We start from the raw sequence: 18,058 nt of genomic DNA, 5'->3' as shown, positions 1-18,058 counted from the left end.
ATTTCAAAATACGGCAAAAAAAATAATTAAATGTCGGCTAACAACATCACAGAGGTTGTGTGATGTAGCACTAGTTTGGTCACAACACATGAACAGGCTTGGTGTTGGCCTTTCTGATTCCATAACCCAGGAACCACATTTCTAAATAAACCATTCTATAGAGGGCTTAAAGAGAGTTATGGGCCGTGATAACATGAATTTAATGAGCTGGAACTATATCTCCCTGACGACGCGGTATCTCCCTGACAGCATGGCATCTCCCCGACGACGCGGTATCTCCCTGGCGGTGCAATATCTCCCTGATGACGCGGTATTTCCTTGACGGCCCGATATCTGCCTGATGGCCCGATGTCTCCCTGGTGGCCCGAAGTCTCCCTGACGGCCCGATATCTCCCTGACGGCGCGATATTCCCCCACTGCGCGGTATCTCCCTGACGGCGTGGTATCCCCCTAACGGCGCAGTATCTCCCTGACGGCGCGGTATCTCCCTGACGGCGTGGTATCTCCCCCTAATGCAGCGGTATCTCCCCCAACGCAGCGGTATCTCCCCCTAACGCCGAGGTATCTCCCTGCCGGCGCGGTTTCTCCCCCTAACGGCGCGGTATCTCCCTGACAGCGTGGTATCTCCCCCTAATGGCGTGGTATCTCTCTGACGGCGTGGCATTTCCCTCTAATGGCGCTGTATCTCCCTGACAGTGTGGTATCTCCCACTAACAGTGTGGTATCTCCCTGGCAGCGTGGTATCTCCCCCTAATGGCGCGGTATCTCCCTGACGGCGTGGTATCTCCCACTAACAGCATGGTATCTCCCTGACAGCATGGTATCTCCCCCTAATGGTGCGGTATCTCCCTAATGGCGTGGTATCTCCCCCTAATGGTGCGGTATCTCCCTGATGGCGTGGTATCTCCCTGATGGCGTGGTATCTCCCTGATGGCGTGGTATCTCCCCCTAACTGTGCGGTATCTCCCTGACGGCGCGATATCTCGCTGACGGTGTGGTGAAACAACAGAAAACAATGCAATAAACACAAACACTCCCTGGTCAACACAAGCACGCACGCACACACACACACACACACACACACACAGTCTGTGTACAGTGCGGAGTGCAATACCTGGGTTCTGTAGTTTTCTCAGAGGACTCCACTGTGTTCTGTTGGTGGGACTGTGAGAGGGAGGCTGCATGGGATCTGAGAGCAGCCAACCAGTCTACCTCTGGTTCTGTCTGTTCTGTGGTAGGACCAGTAACTGATATCTCTGTCTGTTCTGTGGCAGGACCAGTCTGTTCTGTTGCAAGACCAGTCTGTTCTGTAGTAGGACTAGTCTGTTCTGTGGCAGGACCAGTCTGTTCTGTGGCAAGACCAGTCTGTTCTGTAGTAGGACCAGTCTGTTCTGTGGTAGGACCAGTCTGTTCTGTAGTAGGACCAGTCTGTTCTGTGGTAGGACCAGTCTGTTCTGTAGTAGGACCAGTCTGTTCTGTGGTAAGACCAGTCTGTTCTGTGGTAGGACCAGTCTGTTCTGTGGTAAGACCAGTCTGTTCTGTGGTAGGACCAGTCTGTTCTGTAGTAGGACCAGTCTGTTCTGTAGTAGGACCAGTCTGTTCTGTGGCAGGACCAGTTTGTTCTGTGGCAGGACCAGTTTGTTCTGTGGCAGGACCAGTTTGTTCTGTGGCAGGACCAGTTTGTTCTGTGGCAGGACCAGTCTGTTCTGTGGCAGGACCAGTCTGTTCTGTGGCAGGACCAGTCTGTTCTGTGGCAGGACCAGTTTGTTCTGTGGCAGGACCAGTCTGTTCTGTGGCAGGACCAGTCTGTTCTGTGGCAGGACCAGTTTGTTCTGTGGCAGGACCAGTCTGTTCTGTGGCAGGACCAGTCTGTTCTGTGGCAGGACCAGTTTGTTCTGTGGCAGGACCAGTCTGTTCTGTGGCAGGACCAGTCTGTTCTGTGGCAGGACCAGTCTGTTCTGTGGCAGGACCAGTCTGTTCTGTGGCATCCTGTGGAACTGCATCATCTGTTAAGAGCCTCTGTTTTTCCTCCTTCTTTTTCTTCTGCTTTTGTTTCCTCTCTTCCATCCTTTTTGCTAATGCTTTCATCCTCTTCTCTTTCTTCCTGTTCAAGGCCTCAATATCCTCCTCCGCGGCCTCTCTCTCTGAGTCAGTTAGTTGTGCTACTGTTGGGCTTTCTGTGGTTGTTGTTGATATTGTTGTGCTGGAGGCCTTCTGGACCACATGAGGATCAGGATCGACATTGAGACCAGGACTTTCTCGAGTTCCACGAACGTTTCTGGTTTTTACCACGTCATAAGCTAAACATGGTTCAACTGCCTTGTATTCTGCATCCTGTACAGAGGCTTTGACCTGAACAGGGTGAGTGTCAGCCACTATGACAGGAGTGTCGGTGACCTGGTCTGGGGTCAGTTTGACAGGGACAGTCACTTTGATCTGGTGGTCTGAGACAGGGTTAGGTTCAGCCTCCATGTCTGGATTATGTGGTATGACCTCCTCCTTGTGAACCCCGTGCCTCTCGGTGCTGACTCTTCCCTGTGAAGATGATGATGATGAGGCAGGAGATTCCAGCGGTGTGGTTTCATCTTGGTGTGAATCCGTTCCAACAGCGGCTGCAGTGTTCTCTGTTTTGCTGCGTTGATCTTGACGAGTCGGTGTTATAACACCAGTTCTCTGACTCTTATCCTCAACGTTCTCCTCATCCTTCACCGACAGACCCTTTGACTTGAGCTCTGAACGGTCTGAATCCGACAGGACATGGACTACTCCTGGCCCAGTGTTTTGGTTTTCATCTGTCTTCTTTTCACTACCATCAGGGACTTTTACTACAGTCCCTGTGTTGTTGTCTCTCTCAATATCCCCACTACCCCAGTCTAAAAAGAAACGATTGTGACTATGAGAAGGCATATTGACTCCTTCATGACTAAGGTTGAAGCTATGAAAAGGTATACTGACTCCATAGTCCCTTACAGTAGAAATAATATTCCCCACTCCCTCCCCTGTGTCTGGACCTCTCTCTCCATCGATGACATCATAGTTGCAGTCACCTGACTTGCCGTTCTCTTCCTGACCGCCCAGGGTCCTCTCTGCTCCCTGTGTTACCCCCGGCAACAGTGTTGAAGCTGTGAGGGACTCAGTGCGTTTGTTGTTGTCTGATTCTCCTCCTCCATCACGTCTAACTAAACGACCACATGATAAGTCCTCTGAGGCAGTACTGGATCCTGGCCTTTCCTGCTGCTGCTCTTGTTCCTGTTGCCGAGCAAAACGGTTCAGACGAATCACTGAATCTGATTGGTTAAGAGCTGCATTTTCAGTCGAATCGGGCACAAAGGGGTCTCTAGTCTCTTCGCAGGGCTCCAGTGTCTTCACTGTTGCTGGCACCGGCAGCGTGGGGTAGAGACTTTGTTCTAACACAGAGGGAGAGGACAAATAGCTAGAGTCTCCACTGGAACAAAACCCATCCTTAGACGAGCCAAAAGGAGCCAGGCTGGGGTCAGATGAGGCCTTGTCCTCTCCTTTACCTGTTCTGACACTCTTTCTTCCTGTTTGCTCCACAGCGTTAACTATCTGTGCACTCCCCGCGTTGTCTCCCTGCACATCACCACCATGCCAATCTAAAAAGAAATGATTATGAGAAGGCATATTGGCTCCAATGTCTGTTATTTCACTCTTCTCATCTCTCTCCTCATGGAGAGCTCCTATTTGTGATTCTGTCAGTGTTTGTGTTTGCTCCTGTTCCAAATGCTGATATCCGGTCTCTCTGATTTGCTCTCCTGCTTTCTTATCAGTCCTATTACTCTGCTGTTGTGTACTTGACTGATTCCATTTTCCTTTCTGCTTGTCATCCTCTATTTCCTGTTGTTTATCCACTGTTTGTTTTTCTTCCTGCCTTTTTCCCTCTTGTGAGAGATTCTCATCCCCCTTTTTATGTTCTTTGACTGTTTCCTTCTCCTCTGTTTCCTTCTCCTCTGTTTCCTTCCCCTCTGTTTCCTTCTCCTCTGTTTCCTTCTTTTCTGTTTTCTTCCTCCATGTTTCCTTCCCCTCTGTTTCCTTCTCCTCTGTTTCCTTCCCCTCTGTTTCCTTCCCCTCTGTTTCCTTCTCCTCTGTTTCCTTCTTTTCTGTTTTCTTCCTCCATGTTTCCTTCCCCTCTGTTTCCTTCTCCTCTGTTTCCTTCCCCTCTGTTTCCTTCTCCTCTGTTTCCTTCTTTTCTGTTTTCTTCCTCCATGTTTCCTTCCCCTCTGTTTCCTTCTCCTCTGTTTCCTTCCACCCTGTTTTCTTCCAACCTGTTTCCTTCTCTGTTTCCTTCTCCTCTGTTTCCTTCTCATCATTTTGTCTCCTCTCTTCCTTCTTTTCCGCTGTTCTCTTTTTCTTTTGTTTCATCTTGTCCCCCTGTTTGTCGTCTGTGTTTACATTGAGAGGCTGGCTGCTTATTGGCTGCTCAGCACTGAGTGGTGGGCTGACATTTATAATATCATCTTTAATGGACAAACCCACACTGATGACCTCATCATTAATGGATGCAGCACTACTGAATAGATTAACCCTAAGAGGCTCTTCTACCTTGGGCTCAGGAATGGTGTTATCAGATCCAGCTGTTGATACTGTTGTGGTCTGAGGCTGAGATGGTGATTTAGAGATGGGGATTTTTTCTGGAAGCTTCTCACTAACCTCCTCTTTAACCTTTTCAGCCAGTGACCCTTTGTCACCACTGCTGCCAGTCTTATGTGCTTCCTCTTCCTCCCTGTGTCTCAGATAATCTCTGTACTCTGAATCCAGTATTACAGATGCTGCCTGTGTCACTTCCTGTATCACATGATCAGGGAGTGGGGTCATTTCCCCTGTCACATGATCAGGAAGTGCGATGATGTCATAGTGACTCAGCATGGGACCTGGGTGCTTCAGTATCACTATTGGCCCAATACTATCAGATTGATCCCTCAGTATAGGAGAGGACAGGTCAAAGACTGTTACCTTTGGAATACTGGCCTCAGTCACTGTCTTAACTTCAACCTCAGCTCCAGCCACGGTCGTTGCCTCATCTTCAGCCTCAGCTCCAGCCACGGTCGTTGCCTCATCTTCAACCTCAGCTCCAGCCACAGTCGTTGCCTCATCTTCAGCCTCAGCTCCAGCCACGGTCGTTGCCTCATCTTCAGCCTCAGCTCCAGCCACGGTCGCCGCCTCATCTTCAGCCTTAGCCAAATCCAAAGAAGGGAAGTCTGTACTCTGACGCCCCTCTCTACCCTTCATAGGATCTGAAGGGGATTGGTTAGTGACATTCATCTCTGGAATACGAAGCCCAGTCTCTAGCACAACTTTGGCCCCGGCTCCAGCCTCAAGTCTGTCCCCAGCCATAGCGTAAGCCACAGAGGGAGGGTCTCTAGAACATTGTGGAGTCTGTGGCAGCCTCTCTCTGGTCTCCATATGATCTGTGACAGGAAGGTCATGGTGAATTGATTGGTCTGATTGGTCTAATTGGCTTGTGGGCTGATCAGCCTGAATGGTGGGCTGTTCCTCATCCGGTTTTGTCTGCAGCGTCGTAGTGACTACTACAGCCGTGGTGTTGGTCAAGGTCACATCTCCAAAGGGGTTTGATCTTGATCCACCGTCTGGCTGGATAGAGATGGAACCTACACTGGGCACTGCACACAGACACTGGGCACTGCACACAGGTCCAGCACAGGTGAACGCATCTTCAAAAAAAAACTGGAAAACAGATTCACTGGATGTGGTGGTGAGGTGCTTCTGAGCAGGGGATGGTGTGAGGGATGAAGAAGAAGGAGGAGGAGGAAGTTTGAAATCCACCTGTTCTGAGTCTGGGACTGGGTCTGGGTCAGCTGCACTAAGAGTAGATATAGGAGCGGAGTCCTGATGTCTTTTACTATTGTCTTCGACTACTAATGCTCCAGAATCTCCACATGCAGTCTCTGGAAGCCCTATCCTAGCTAACAGGCAAGATTCTACTTTTCCTCTATCTTGTCCATACTTTTTCTCTCCCTCCTTCTCTCCTCCCTCCTTCTCTCCTTTCTCTGACCCCTTCCCAGTCTCTGACACCTTCCCAGAGTCTTTGACATCTCTTCCTGGTTGGGACTTCTGCTGAGGCTCCCCCTGGAGGTCAAGGGGTTTCAGTGTTGGAAGAGCATCCCCAGCTAGAGCCACTTGTGGTGGGCATAGAGCTGCTGGTGGTGGGATCTCTGGCTTCTTGGATCTGAGGAAGTCATGGGAGGTGAAACTGGCTTCAGTCACTGGGTGGTGAAGGTTCTCGTGTACCTTCAGTGGAGGCAGGGAGGCACAGTCCAGTCCAGTAGCTGGTTGGGAGACAGAGACATCATTGAGGCCTATAGATGAGCTATCATCTGATTTCACCACATTGTTGAAAAATAGTTTCCTGTTGTCCCCTACATTGCCCATCAGAGCTAGCTGGAACACCTCAACTCCAGCCATGGTGGGGCCTTCCACTACACCACTGCCAAAACCTTGAGACTGAGACTGTACTGATCTGAGGAGTGTAGCTTCACTCTCAGTGCTGGTGTGGTCGATACGGACCGGTTGATCGTAGCTCACAACTGTAGCCGAGCTCTGCTGTAACTGAAAGACCAGTGGAGGCTGAGGTGAGATAAAAGAGATGGCAGACGGAGGATCCTTCCCTGTCTCTCTCCCGGTCTCTGTGTCTGAGAGGAAGGCTTCTCTTATTTCTCCTGGGACAGGTCGTAAAGTTCCTCCTTTCTCTTCTGGATCCTCCTTTCTCTCCTGGCTCTGTTTAAGACAAGCCCTGTCCTCAGTCTCTGTGCCTCCCTTTGTGTTGCTTCTGAAGCCCTGCAACTGTGGCTCAGAGTGGTCGTTAAGACCTAGGCCAGGTCCTGTGGGCACTCTTCCTCCTTTCTCCTCTAGTTCTGGACTCAGGCTCTGTTTGAAATGAGACGACTCCTCTGTCTCTGTACCTCTGTTCTCTTCTGACTTCAGACTCTGTTTGAGACAAAGTTTGTCGTCTCCTGACTCCTTAGTCTCTGTGCCTCTCTTTGTGTTGTTGCTGTCCCGGGCCTCTGTGCCTCTCTTTGTGTTGTTACTGTCCCGGGTCTCCTCGTGCTCAGCAGAGTGAAAGGGAGGGAGGAGAGATGAAAGGAGAGCTAAATCTCTGTTTTCTGTCTGCCAGAAGGGCTGAGAAACAGAGAGACTGCCTTGTTCTTGTTTACCAGAGGTGCTGAGCTGAGAGTGAAGAGATGAGAGAGCTGGATCTCTGTTGCCCTGTTGCTGTATTGGTGGAAAGAGAGAGAGACAGACCTGATCAGCAGAGATGATGATGCTGCTGCTGGCAGATGTGGAGGAGGTAGAGGAGGCTATGATGAGCTCAGCCCCCCAGCAGCACTGCGACGGTAGTAATGATTCGACAGGAACAGGAACAGGAACGGCAGCGGTGGTAGAGTCAGGGGGTTGTAGTAGTGAGTCGACAGGAACAGGAACGGCAGCGGTGGTAGAGTCAGGGGGTTGTAGTAGTGAGTTGACAGGAACAGGAACGGCAGCGGTGGTAGAGTCAGGGGGTTGTAGTAGTGAGTCGACAGAAACAGGAACGGCAGCGGTGGTAACGTCAGGGGGCTGACAAGTCTCACTCCCAGCTGATGACACCTTGCTAGCTGTGGGGCCCGCCGCTGTCGGATGGCTCAATGAAACCTGCTCTCTGGCAGCAGCTACCCCTCCTCTCCCTCCTCTCTGTTCTCCGCCCTCCTTTCCTCCTCCTCCTCCTCTTTTTCCCTCCTCTCCCTCCTTTCCCCCTCTCTCCAATCCGGTGGCAGTAGCAGTGTTGTTGTCTTCCTGGCAGTGACGTCCAGTGATTACCCAGAGGGGAAAAGGAGAGGTATCAGTGACGTTGTGGTCTTCCGTCCGGTGTCCAGACTCCTTCTCTTTCTCCCCCTTCTTTTCTCTCTCCGTGGCTGGAGAGAGTGTGTTGGTCCCTGGGGTGCCGCTGACAGGCGTCCCCCCTCCCGTCTCTTCACTCTCCGGTGAGTTGTGAGGCACAGCGTTATTGCTGCAGTCCTGGTCAGACGCAGAAACAACCCTTGTCTCTGTCTTTGTATCCTTAACAGGGAGTGCAGGTGAGCCTTTTATCCCTGTGTCGATTAAAGAGAGCTGGGTGTGTCTGCACGCCGGGTGGAGGAGAGCTGTTTCTCTGTGTCGCTCCTCTCCTGCAGAGCACTTCAACAGACTCTCCTCTATCCCCTCTAAACCTCTCCCTCTGTCTCCTAGTGCCACCGACTCTGTTTCTGCTGTTACTGCCGTGTCTCTCTCCAGCCAATCGAGCTGCCTGTTTTTCCCCTCTCCCTCACATTCGATCATTTCTGGCATCGTGGGTGTTGTCATGGGCAACGCGTTGCCAGCGGCAGCAGTGGCCACTACTGAAGGCTCTTCAAGGGCGCTCTTCTTCTCCTCCTCCTCCTCCTCCTCCCTCGCTTCCTCTCCTATACAGGCTCGGTTCTGGTTCTGAATCTGAGAGTGTGTGTTTCTCTGGTCCAGTGTGTGTGTGATTCTATGGTTGAGTGTGTGTGTGTTAGTCTGGTCCAGTGTGTGTGTGTTAGTCTGGTCCAGTGTGTGTGTGTTAGTCTGGTCCAGTGTGTGTGTGATTCTCTGGTTCAGTGTTTGTGTATTTTCTCCACACTTCACAGAGAATACATGTTCTTCCTGTGTTGTTCTATCTGATCTCTGATCAGAAACACGGGCAGAGATTGAGCTGACATTACTACGCAGATCAATAACTGTGGTCTGGACAGATGTATTCCTGTCATTATCACTGACCCTTCCTGTTGCATTGTGGTTCCGGTCTGGGGTTTTAACACCGCAAGTCAGAGAGAAGGGGCCACCTGTCTTGCGGTGGTCTGCAGACTGCTGAGGCTCCTTGGGTATGGTTGGGGCCAGACTGGGGGCAGGTGAACCAGCCTGGACGGTGGCTGGGGGGCTGGAGCTGGGTTGGGCCTGGGTAAGGGCCAGGCTGAGGGCAGGTGAACCCAGGGCCAGGCTGGTAGTAAGATGATCCCCACAGCCTGTGGATGAGGGGCTGGAGCTGGTCTGTCCCTTGGGGCTCAGCTGTTCCTGGTAACCTGAACTCTTGCCCTGTGGTTCTCTGTTTGTCCCTGTCTGGATGTCTGACTGTGTCTTTGTCTCTGGCTTTGACTGTGTCTGTGTCTCTGTCTGTGACTCTTGCTTTGACTGTGTCTTTGACTGTGACTCTGACGTTGACTGTGTCTTTGTCTGTGTCTCTGGCTTTGACTCCGGCTTTGTCTCTGTCTGTGTCTTTGGCTTTGTCTCTGTCTGTGACTCTGGCTTTGACTCCGGCTTTGTCTCTGTCTGTGTCTCTGGCTTTGTCTGTGTCTCTGGCTTTGACTCCGGCTTTGTCTCTGGCTTTGTCTCTGGCTTTGTCTCTGTCTGTGTCTCTGGCTTTGTCTCTGTCTGTGACTCTGGCTTTGACTCCGGCTTTGTCTCTGTCTGTGTCTCTGGCTTTGTCTGTGTCTGTGACGCTGTCTGCGTCTCTGGCTTTGACTCTGTCTGTGTCTCTGGCTTTGACTCTATCTGTGTCTCTGGCTTTGACTCTGTCTGTGTATGTGTCTCAGGCTTTGTCTGTGTCTGTGTATCTGTATGTGTCTCTAGCTTTGACTCTGGCCGTGTCTGTGTCTCTGACTTTGTCTTTGCCTCTGTCTGTGGCTCTGGCTTTGACTCTGTCTGTGTCTCCGTCTGTGTCTCCGTCTGTGTCTCTGGCTTTGACTCTGGCCATGTCTGTGTCTCTGTCTGTGTCTCTGTCTGTGTCTCTGACTTTGACTCTGTCTGTGTCTCCGTCTCCGTCTGTGTCTCTGGCTTTGACTCTGTCTTTGTCTCTGGCTTTGACTCTGTCTGTGTTTCTGTCTCTGTCTGTGTCTCTGTCTGTGACTCTGTCTGTGACTCTGTCTGTGACTCTGGCTTTGACTCTGGCTTTGACTCTGGCTGTGTCTGTGTCTCTGACTTTGTCTTTGTCTCTGTCTGTGGCTCTGGCTTTGACTCTGTCTGTGTCTCCATCTGTGTCTCCGTCTGTGACTCTGGCTTTGACTCTGGCTTTGATTCTGGCTTTGACTCTGTCTGTGTCGCCGTCTGTGTCTCTGGCTTTGTCTCTGTCTGTGACTCTGGCTTTGACTCTGGCTTTGTCTCTGTCTGTGTCTCTGGCTTTGTCTGTGTCTCTGTCTGTGTCTCTGGCTTTGACTCTGTCTTTGTCTCTGTCTGTGTCTCTGTCTGTGTCTCTGGCTTTGACTCTGACTCTGTCTCTGTCTCTGGCTTTGTCTGTGTCTGTGTCTCTGGCGTTGACTCTGTCTGTGTCTCTGTCTGTGTCTCTGTCTGTGTCTCTGGCTTTGACTCTGACTCTGTCTCTGTCTCTGGCTTTGTCTGTGTCTGTGTCTCTGGCGTTGACTCTGTCTGTGTCTCTGTCTGTGACTCTGTCTTTGTCTCTGTCTGTGACTCTGGCTTTGACTCCGGCTTTGTCTCTGTCTGTGTCTCTGGCTTTGTCTGTGTCTGTGACGCTGTCTGTGTCTCTGGCTTTGACTCTTTCTGTGTCTCTGGCTTTGACTCTGTCTGTGTCTCTGTCTGTGTCTCTGGCTTTGACTCTGGCTTTGACTCTGGCTTTGTCTCTGGCTTTGACTCTGTCTGTGTCTCTGTCTCTGTCTCTGTCTGTGTCTTTGGCTTTGTCTCTGTCTGTGTCTCTGGCTTTGACTCTGTCTGTGACTCTGTCTTTGACTCTGTCTTTGACTCTGGCTGTGTCTGTGTCTGTGTCTCTGGCTTTGACTCTGGCTTTGTCTCTGGCTTTGTCTCCGGCCGTGTCTCCATCTGTGTCTCTGGCTTTGACTCTGGCTTTGACTCTGGCTTTGTCTCTGTCTGTGTCTCTGGCTTTGACTCTGTCTGTGACTCTGGCTTTGATTCTGGCTTTGACTCTGGCTGTGTCTCCGTCTGTGTCTCCATCTGTGTCTCCGTCTGTGTCTCTGTCTGTGACTCTGGCTTTGACTCTGGCTTTGTCTCTGGCTTTGTCTCTGGCCGTGTCTCCGTCTGTGTCTCTGGCTTTGCCTCTGGCTTTGTCTCTGGCTTTAACTCTGTCTGTGTCTGTGTCTGTGTCTGTGTCTGTGGCTTTGACTCTGTCTGTGTCTCTGTCTCTGTCTGTGACTCTGTCTGTGTCTCTGGCTTTGACTCTGTCTTTGTCTCTAGCTTTAACCCTGTCTGTGTCTGTGGCTTTGACTCTGTCTGTGGCTCTGTCTGTGACTCTGTCTGTGTCTCTGGCTTTGACTCTGTCTGTGTCTCTGGCTTTGACTCTGTCTTTGTCTCTAGCTTTAACCCTGTCTGTGTCTGTGGCTTTGACTCTGTCTGTGGCTCTGTCTGTGACTCTGTCTGTGTCTCTGGCTTTGACTCTGTCTGTGTCTCTGGCTTTGACTCTGACTCTGTCTCTGTCTCTGGCTTTGTCTGTGTCTGTGTCTCTGGCGTTGACTCTGTCTGTGTCTCTGTCTGTGACTCTGGCTTTGTCTCTGTCTGTGACTCTGGCTTTGACTCTGGCTTTGTCTCTGTCTGTGTCTCTGGCTTTGACTCTGTCTGTGTCTCCGTCTGTGTCTCTGGCTTTGACTCTGTCTTTGTCTCTGGCTTTGACTCTGTCTTTGTCTCTGGCTTTGACTCTGTCTGTGTCTCTGTCTCTGTCTGTGTCTTTGGTTTTGGCTTTGTCTCTGTCTGTTTCTCTGGCTTTGACTCTGTCTGTGACTCTGGCGTTGACTCTGTCTTCGACTCTGGCTGTGTCTGTGTCTCTGACTTTGTCTTTGTCTCTGTCTGGGGCTTTGACTCCATCTGTGTCTCCATCTGTGTCTCCGTCTGTGTCTCCGTCTGTGACTCTGTCTGTGACTCTGGCTTTGTCTCTGGCTTTGACTCTGGCTTTGACTCTGGCCGTGACTCTGTCTGTGTCTCTGGCTTTGACTCGGTCTTTGTCTCTGGCTTTAACTCTGTCTGTGTCTGTGTCTGTGGCTTTGACTCTGTCTGTGTCTGTGTCTCTGTCTGTGACTCTGTCTGTGTCTTTGGCTTTGACTCTGTCTTTGTCTCTGGCTTTAACTCTGTCTGTGTCTGTGGCTTTGACTCTGTCTGTGTCTGTGGCTCTGTCTGTGACTCTGTCTGTGTCTCTGGCTTTGACTCTGTCTGTGTCTGTGTCTCTGGCTTTGACTCTGTATCTGTATGTGGCTTTGACTCTGTCTGCATCTCTGTCTGCGTTTCTGTCTGCGTCTCTGTCTGCGTTTCTGTCTGCATCTCTGTCTGCGTTTCTGTCTGCGTCTCTGTCTGCGTCTGTGAGACCTTGCCTCTTTTCTTTTTCCTCCTCTTTTTCTGTGAGTTTGACTTTTTCTCCATGTCTAACTTGATATCATTATGTAGCGTTGACTCTGTCTGCTTGGACTCAGCTTGCTTGGACTCAGCCTGCTTGGACTCAGCCTGCTTGGACTCTGTCTGCTTGGACTCTGTCTGCTTGGACTCAGCCTGCTTGGACTCAGCCTGCTTGGACTCAGCCTGCTTGGACTCAGCTTGCTTGGACTCAGCCTGCTTGGACTCAGCCTGCTTGGACTCTGTCTGCTTGGACTCTGTCTGCTTGGACTGTGCCTGTGAGTCTACCTTAGTCCCTTCGGAGGTTTTTTGTCCTGTCATCTGGACTGTTTTAGGTCCTACTACTAAGCCTAACAGTAGCTGTATCTCTGTCTCTGCCTGCTCTCTCTGCTCCACAGACTCTGGACTTACCAGGGTCTCTTTAAATAAATCTGCACCTGTTGTCGAGTCTAATGGCATCTGAGTGTCTGTTTCCTTCAGTGCATCCGCCTTCTTGTTTGAGTGAATCTCTGCCTCTGCCTCTCTAGCCATTCTCTCAAACAGTTGTAATGTGCTTTCCTCTTGTTTAGCCTCTTTGGCTGCTCCCTCTTCAACTGGTATCTTATTATTTCCCAGAAGGTAACTTCTGAAACTAAACCCTTCGGTATAGGCTGTAACCCTCTGACTGGTTGATGTGTCACTGTTTCCACGCTGTGTTTCCTCGTTGCCATTTTCACCGTCGTCATCATTGTTGTTGTTGTTGCCGTGGTATCCTGGCTGGATCACAAGTAGGGGAGGTGGTGGCCGTATCCGTGGCGATGGAGAAGATGACTCTGTGTCCTTGGGAACAGTAACAGTCACTCCTCTTCCTCTAGCCATTCTCTCCTCTTCATCTGTCACTCCTCCTCCCGTATCCCTTCTTCCTTCCTCTTCCTCATAGTGGACTGAATATTTGGGCAGAAGGCCCACAGGTGGGCATTGACCACTGGCCTCAGAGACATGGAGGTCTGGTATGCTCAGAGAGGCCATTTGTTCCTCGTATTCCTGGAAGGCCTCGAGAAGCTCCTGCTCCAGGAGAATGGCAGGGGACAGGGGTGTGAGAGGTGGAGCACTCTGCGTGGGCATACCAGTAGACTGGGCTGGGGACAAGGGTAGAGAAGATAGCGCTGGGAGGGGTGGGCACATGAATGGGGCACCTTCAACGGGCGGGGCAATCGGCAGGGCTGGGACCCTCTCCAGGGCCAGAGCTGAAGACGGGGGCAGAAGGGGTGGGGATAGGGCACCCTCCATGGGCGTGGCAGTAGGTTTGGGGGAAGGATGGGTACGAATGTCTGCGGGAACTAGGTCAGCATGGCCGGGATGCCTGAGGTCCAGGGTGGGGTGGGATGGGGTGGGGTATGGGGACCACCCGGGCAGGAGGGTGGAGTGGAGTTGGGGGGTGACCCCCAGCCGGATAGGAAGGTGGGCAGGGAGACAGAGTTAGTTACTGGGAACTGGTCATCAAAACAGCTGTCCATTCCATGATGCTATAGAAAACACATAACACATGCCGGGCAGGGGCAAGTCCCAACTCCATACACAGCTACTGAAATCTGCACACAGGTACTGCACTGCAATCTGCACACAGCACACAGGTAATGCACTGCAATCTGCACACAGCACACAGGTAATGCACTGTAATCTGCACACTGCACACAGGTAATGCACTGTAAACTGCACACTGCACAAAGGTAATGCACTGTAAACTGCACACTGCACAAAGGTACTGCACTGTAATCTGCACACAGCACACAGGTACTGTACTGCAATCTGCACACAGCACACAGGTACTGCACTGTAATCTGCACACAGCACACAGGTACTGCACTGCACTGTAATCTGCACACAGCACACAGGTACTGCACTGCACTGTAATCTGCACATAGCACACAGGTACTGCATTGCAATCTGCACACAGCACACAGGTATTGCACTGCAATCTGCACACAGCACACAGGTACTGCACTGTAATCTGCACACTGCACACAGGTATTGCATTGCAATCTGCACACAGCACACATGCACTGCACACTGCACCTGTACACAACACTGCACTATAATCTGCACATTGTACAGAACACTGCATTCAGAAATGTTATAGAATGAATAGTCAGACTGCATAAAATAAGAGCATTCATTTAACACACACAGATGCATAACTCAGTTAAAACAATGGTTTAGAGTACACAGCTGGTATCGTATTGATAATGGTTTAGAGTACACAGCTGGTATCTGAGTACACAGCTGGTATCTGAGTACACAGCTGGTATCTTAAAGATAATGGTTTAGAGTACACAGCTGGTATCTTAAAGATAATGGTTTAGAGTACACAGCTGGTATCTGAGTACACAGCTGGTATCTGAGTACACAACTGGTACCTTATAGATAATGGTTTAGAGTACACAACTGGTATCTTAAAGATAATGGTTTAGAGTACACAGCTGGTATCTGAGTACACAGCTGGTATCTGAGTACACAGCTGGTATCTTAAAGATAATGGTTTAGAGTACACAGCTGGTATCTGAGTACACAGCTGGTATCTGAGTACACAGCTGGTATCTTAAAGATAATGGTTTAGAGTATACAGCTGGTATCTGAGTACACAGCTGGTATCTGAGTACACAGCTGGTATCGTAAAGATAATGGTTTAGAGTACACAGCTGGTATCTTAAATATAATGGTTTAGAGTACACAGCTGGTATCTGAGTACACAGCTGGTATCTTAAAGATAATGGTTTAGAGTACACAGCTGGTATCTGAGTACACAGCTGGTATCTTAAAGATAATGGTTTAGAGTACACAGCTGGTATCTGAGTACACAACTGGTATCTTATAGATAATAGTTTAGAGTGCACAGCTGGTATCTGAGTACACAGCTGGTATCTGAGTACATAGCTGGTATCTTATAGATAATGTCTACATCTCAAATGGCATCCTATTCCTTACATAGTGCACTACTTTGGGTCCTCTATGCACTATATAGGGAATAGGGTGCCAGTCCTGGTTAAAAGTAGTGCGCTATTTAGGGAATAGGGTGCCAGTCCTGGTTAAAAGTAGTGCGTTATTTTGGGAATAGGGTGCCAGTCCTGGTTAAAAGTAGTGCACTATTAAGGGAATAGGGTGCCAGTCCTGGTTAAAAGTAGTGCACTATTTAGGGAATAGGGTGCCATTTAGGATGCAGACAATGGTTCTTTTCTCATAAATCAGAGAGCAGGAAACAGAGTGGTCACTCAGAAAGAAAGGCGATGTCATTATTGTCTTCTATGGTGGTCACTTAGCATTCAGAGACACGTCCACTCCTCCATCATCTACCCTCATTAAAGCCAGCGGGCGAGCAGGAGAGGACAGGAAGCCGTAATAAACCTCTTCATTGGTTTGCTGAATGGCTGAATCAATGCTGCTGAGTCATTGTAGCCAGGGTCACTGGACACTGGGAAGTAAATGTCTGCCTATTCCCTATATAGTGCACTACTTTTGACCAGGGCCCTTAAGGCTTTGTATAGGGAATAGAGTGCTATTTGGGACACAGAAACAGCCTTGCTTTATCTGTCCTGATGGACTCGGCAGTGATGGACTAGGCAGTGATGGACTAGTCAGTGATGGACTAGGCAGTGATGGACTAGGAAGTGATGGACTAGGCAGTAGACACTGGGCAGAAGCTACCAGACACCATGCAATAATACACACTGTAATAAAGTCAACTTAACTTATTGTTTAATCAGTGTTATTCTGTGATTGGCTGGACTTCAGGACAAGAAGCTGAACTAATGTGTGAATGTTTGTTCATTCAACAAACTTTGCTCACAGTGAACTGAATTTATAAAAGTGTGTTGAGTAAAATTACAAATGTGTGTTTTCCTTTGGGTCAGCTATATGCCCAAGTGTTGAGCAAACTCACAATCCTATTGTAGCTGGTTGTCTTACAATTGTATGTTGAATCAACAAACTGTGTATTATGTGCAGTATGTTGGCTCAAAACCACTCAATACCACGCCCATCATTATCATATTTCCCAGCATGCTCTATTGCAGGTTGATTTTTCTGAAATATTTCTTTCAATACCTGTGTTTTTGCATGTACAATTATTGGTTGATTAATCTTATGAAACACAAACGTAAATAAAATACATTTTTCAAAACTAATCCAATCTGTTATTAGTTGGACTGTTTGCACCTGTTACTGTTCCAGTTTATATAATTTTTACTAACTCATATATTTTTGTCTCGTTCAGTCAAAAGAACAAATCTTTCTACTCCTTTTTTCAAATTTGAGTCAGTAATGACCACGCAGGACCCCTTACCTGCAAACGAACTGAAAACTGGAAAGAGTCACGATACTACAGCCTCTCGTTCCCATCTAATTCACCACCGCAGGTTTATTGGAACGACCATTTGTGACTGAGATGTGTACTTTAAACAATAATATTATTTCGTGATACATTTGAAACGAGATTTAGTTGTGGCCGCAACCAGACTAGATTGTGAAAAACTCAGTGCTTGAGTGCGGTGAGGGTGATGAGCATAATGTCGTTCGCTAACTGCAGCCTCCCCCCAACAACTCCCGATGGAGGCTGTGTATGTTTTTGCTTCTCCAAAGCTGTGTCCATCACAACATTCAATAATACATTAATTGCATTCTTTCTTGCACCATGAGATCAATGATCAGTTCTAAACATGTATTTTCGTCTCTATGCTATTTGGCCTATTTCTCTTCATGCATATGGTGGTCGGAGCACGTCTCTGGAGCCACTGAGCCAGAGGAGCATGTATTAATCCTGCTATTGGATTAATTGTGGCCAGCACTAGCAGGTCAAACGAAAGACTCAAATGAACGAGTCACTCAGAAAAACAAATCATGACTCTGGAGTCAGTAAAAATAGTAGTTCAAAAATAACTAATTGGTCACGAACTGCACTTCACTATGACTATCCTCCCCACCCTGGCTGACGATCCTCTCCACGATGGCTCACTATCCTCCCCACCCTGGCTGACTATCATCCCCACCCTGGCTGACTATCCTCCCCACCATGGCTGACTATCATCCCCACGCTGGCTGACTATCCTCCCCACCCTGGCTGACTATTCTCCCCACCCTGGCTGACTATCCTCCGCACCCTGGCTGACTATCCTCTCCACCATGGCTGACTATCCTCCCCACCCTGGCTGACTATCCTCCGCACCCTGGCTGACTATCCTCCACACCCTGGCTGACTATCCTCCCCACCATGGCTGACTATCCTCCCCACCCTGGCTGACTATCCTCCCCACCCTGGCTGACTATCCCCACCACCCTGGCTGACTATCCTCCCCACCATGGCTGACTATCCTCCCCACCCTGGCTGACTATCCCCACCACCCTGGATGACTATCCTCCCCACCATGGCTGACTATCCTCCCCACCCTGGCTGACTATCCTCCCCACCCTGGCTGACTATCCTCCCCACCCTGGCTGACTATCCTCCCCACCCTGGCTGACTATCCTCCCCACCCTGGCTGACTATCCCCACCACCCTGGCTAACTATCCCCACCCTGGCTGACTATCCTCCCCATCCTGGCTGATTATCCTCCCCACCCTGGCTGACTATCCTCCCCACCCTGGCTGATTATCCACAACCTGGCTGACTATCCTCAACCTGGCTGACTATCCTCTCCAACCTGGCTGACTATCCCCACCCTGGCTGACTATCCCCAC

At 49.8% G+C, this 18,058-nt stretch overlaps 1 protein-coding gene across 9 annotated transcripts in view; it reads right to left on the bottom strand.

The window, feature by feature from the left end:
- LOC106578818 (uncharacterized) overlaps positions 1-18,058 on the bottom strand; it is a 217,957-nt gene that overhangs the window by 125,190 nt on the left and 74,709 nt on the right. For all 9 annotated transcript variants that reach the window (XM_082965733.1, XM_082965731.1, XM_082965732.1 and 6 more), the window contains one exon: positions 1,115-13,690. In XM_082965733.1, coding sequence (XP_082821859.1) covers positions 1,115-13,690 — 12,576 coding nt within the window. The remainder of the gene's footprint in view (positions 1-1,114; positions 13,691-18,058) is intronic.

Source organism: Salmo salar, chromosome 19 (genome assembly GCF_965601325.2).
Source record: "Salmo salar chromosome 19, fSalSal1, whole genome shotgun sequence".
In the NCBI taxonomy this organism is placed as follows: domain Eukaryota; kingdom Metazoa; phylum Chordata; class Actinopteri; order Salmoniformes; family Salmonidae; genus Salmo; species Salmo salar.
This window is presented reverse-complemented; position numbering and strand designations above follow the sequence as displayed.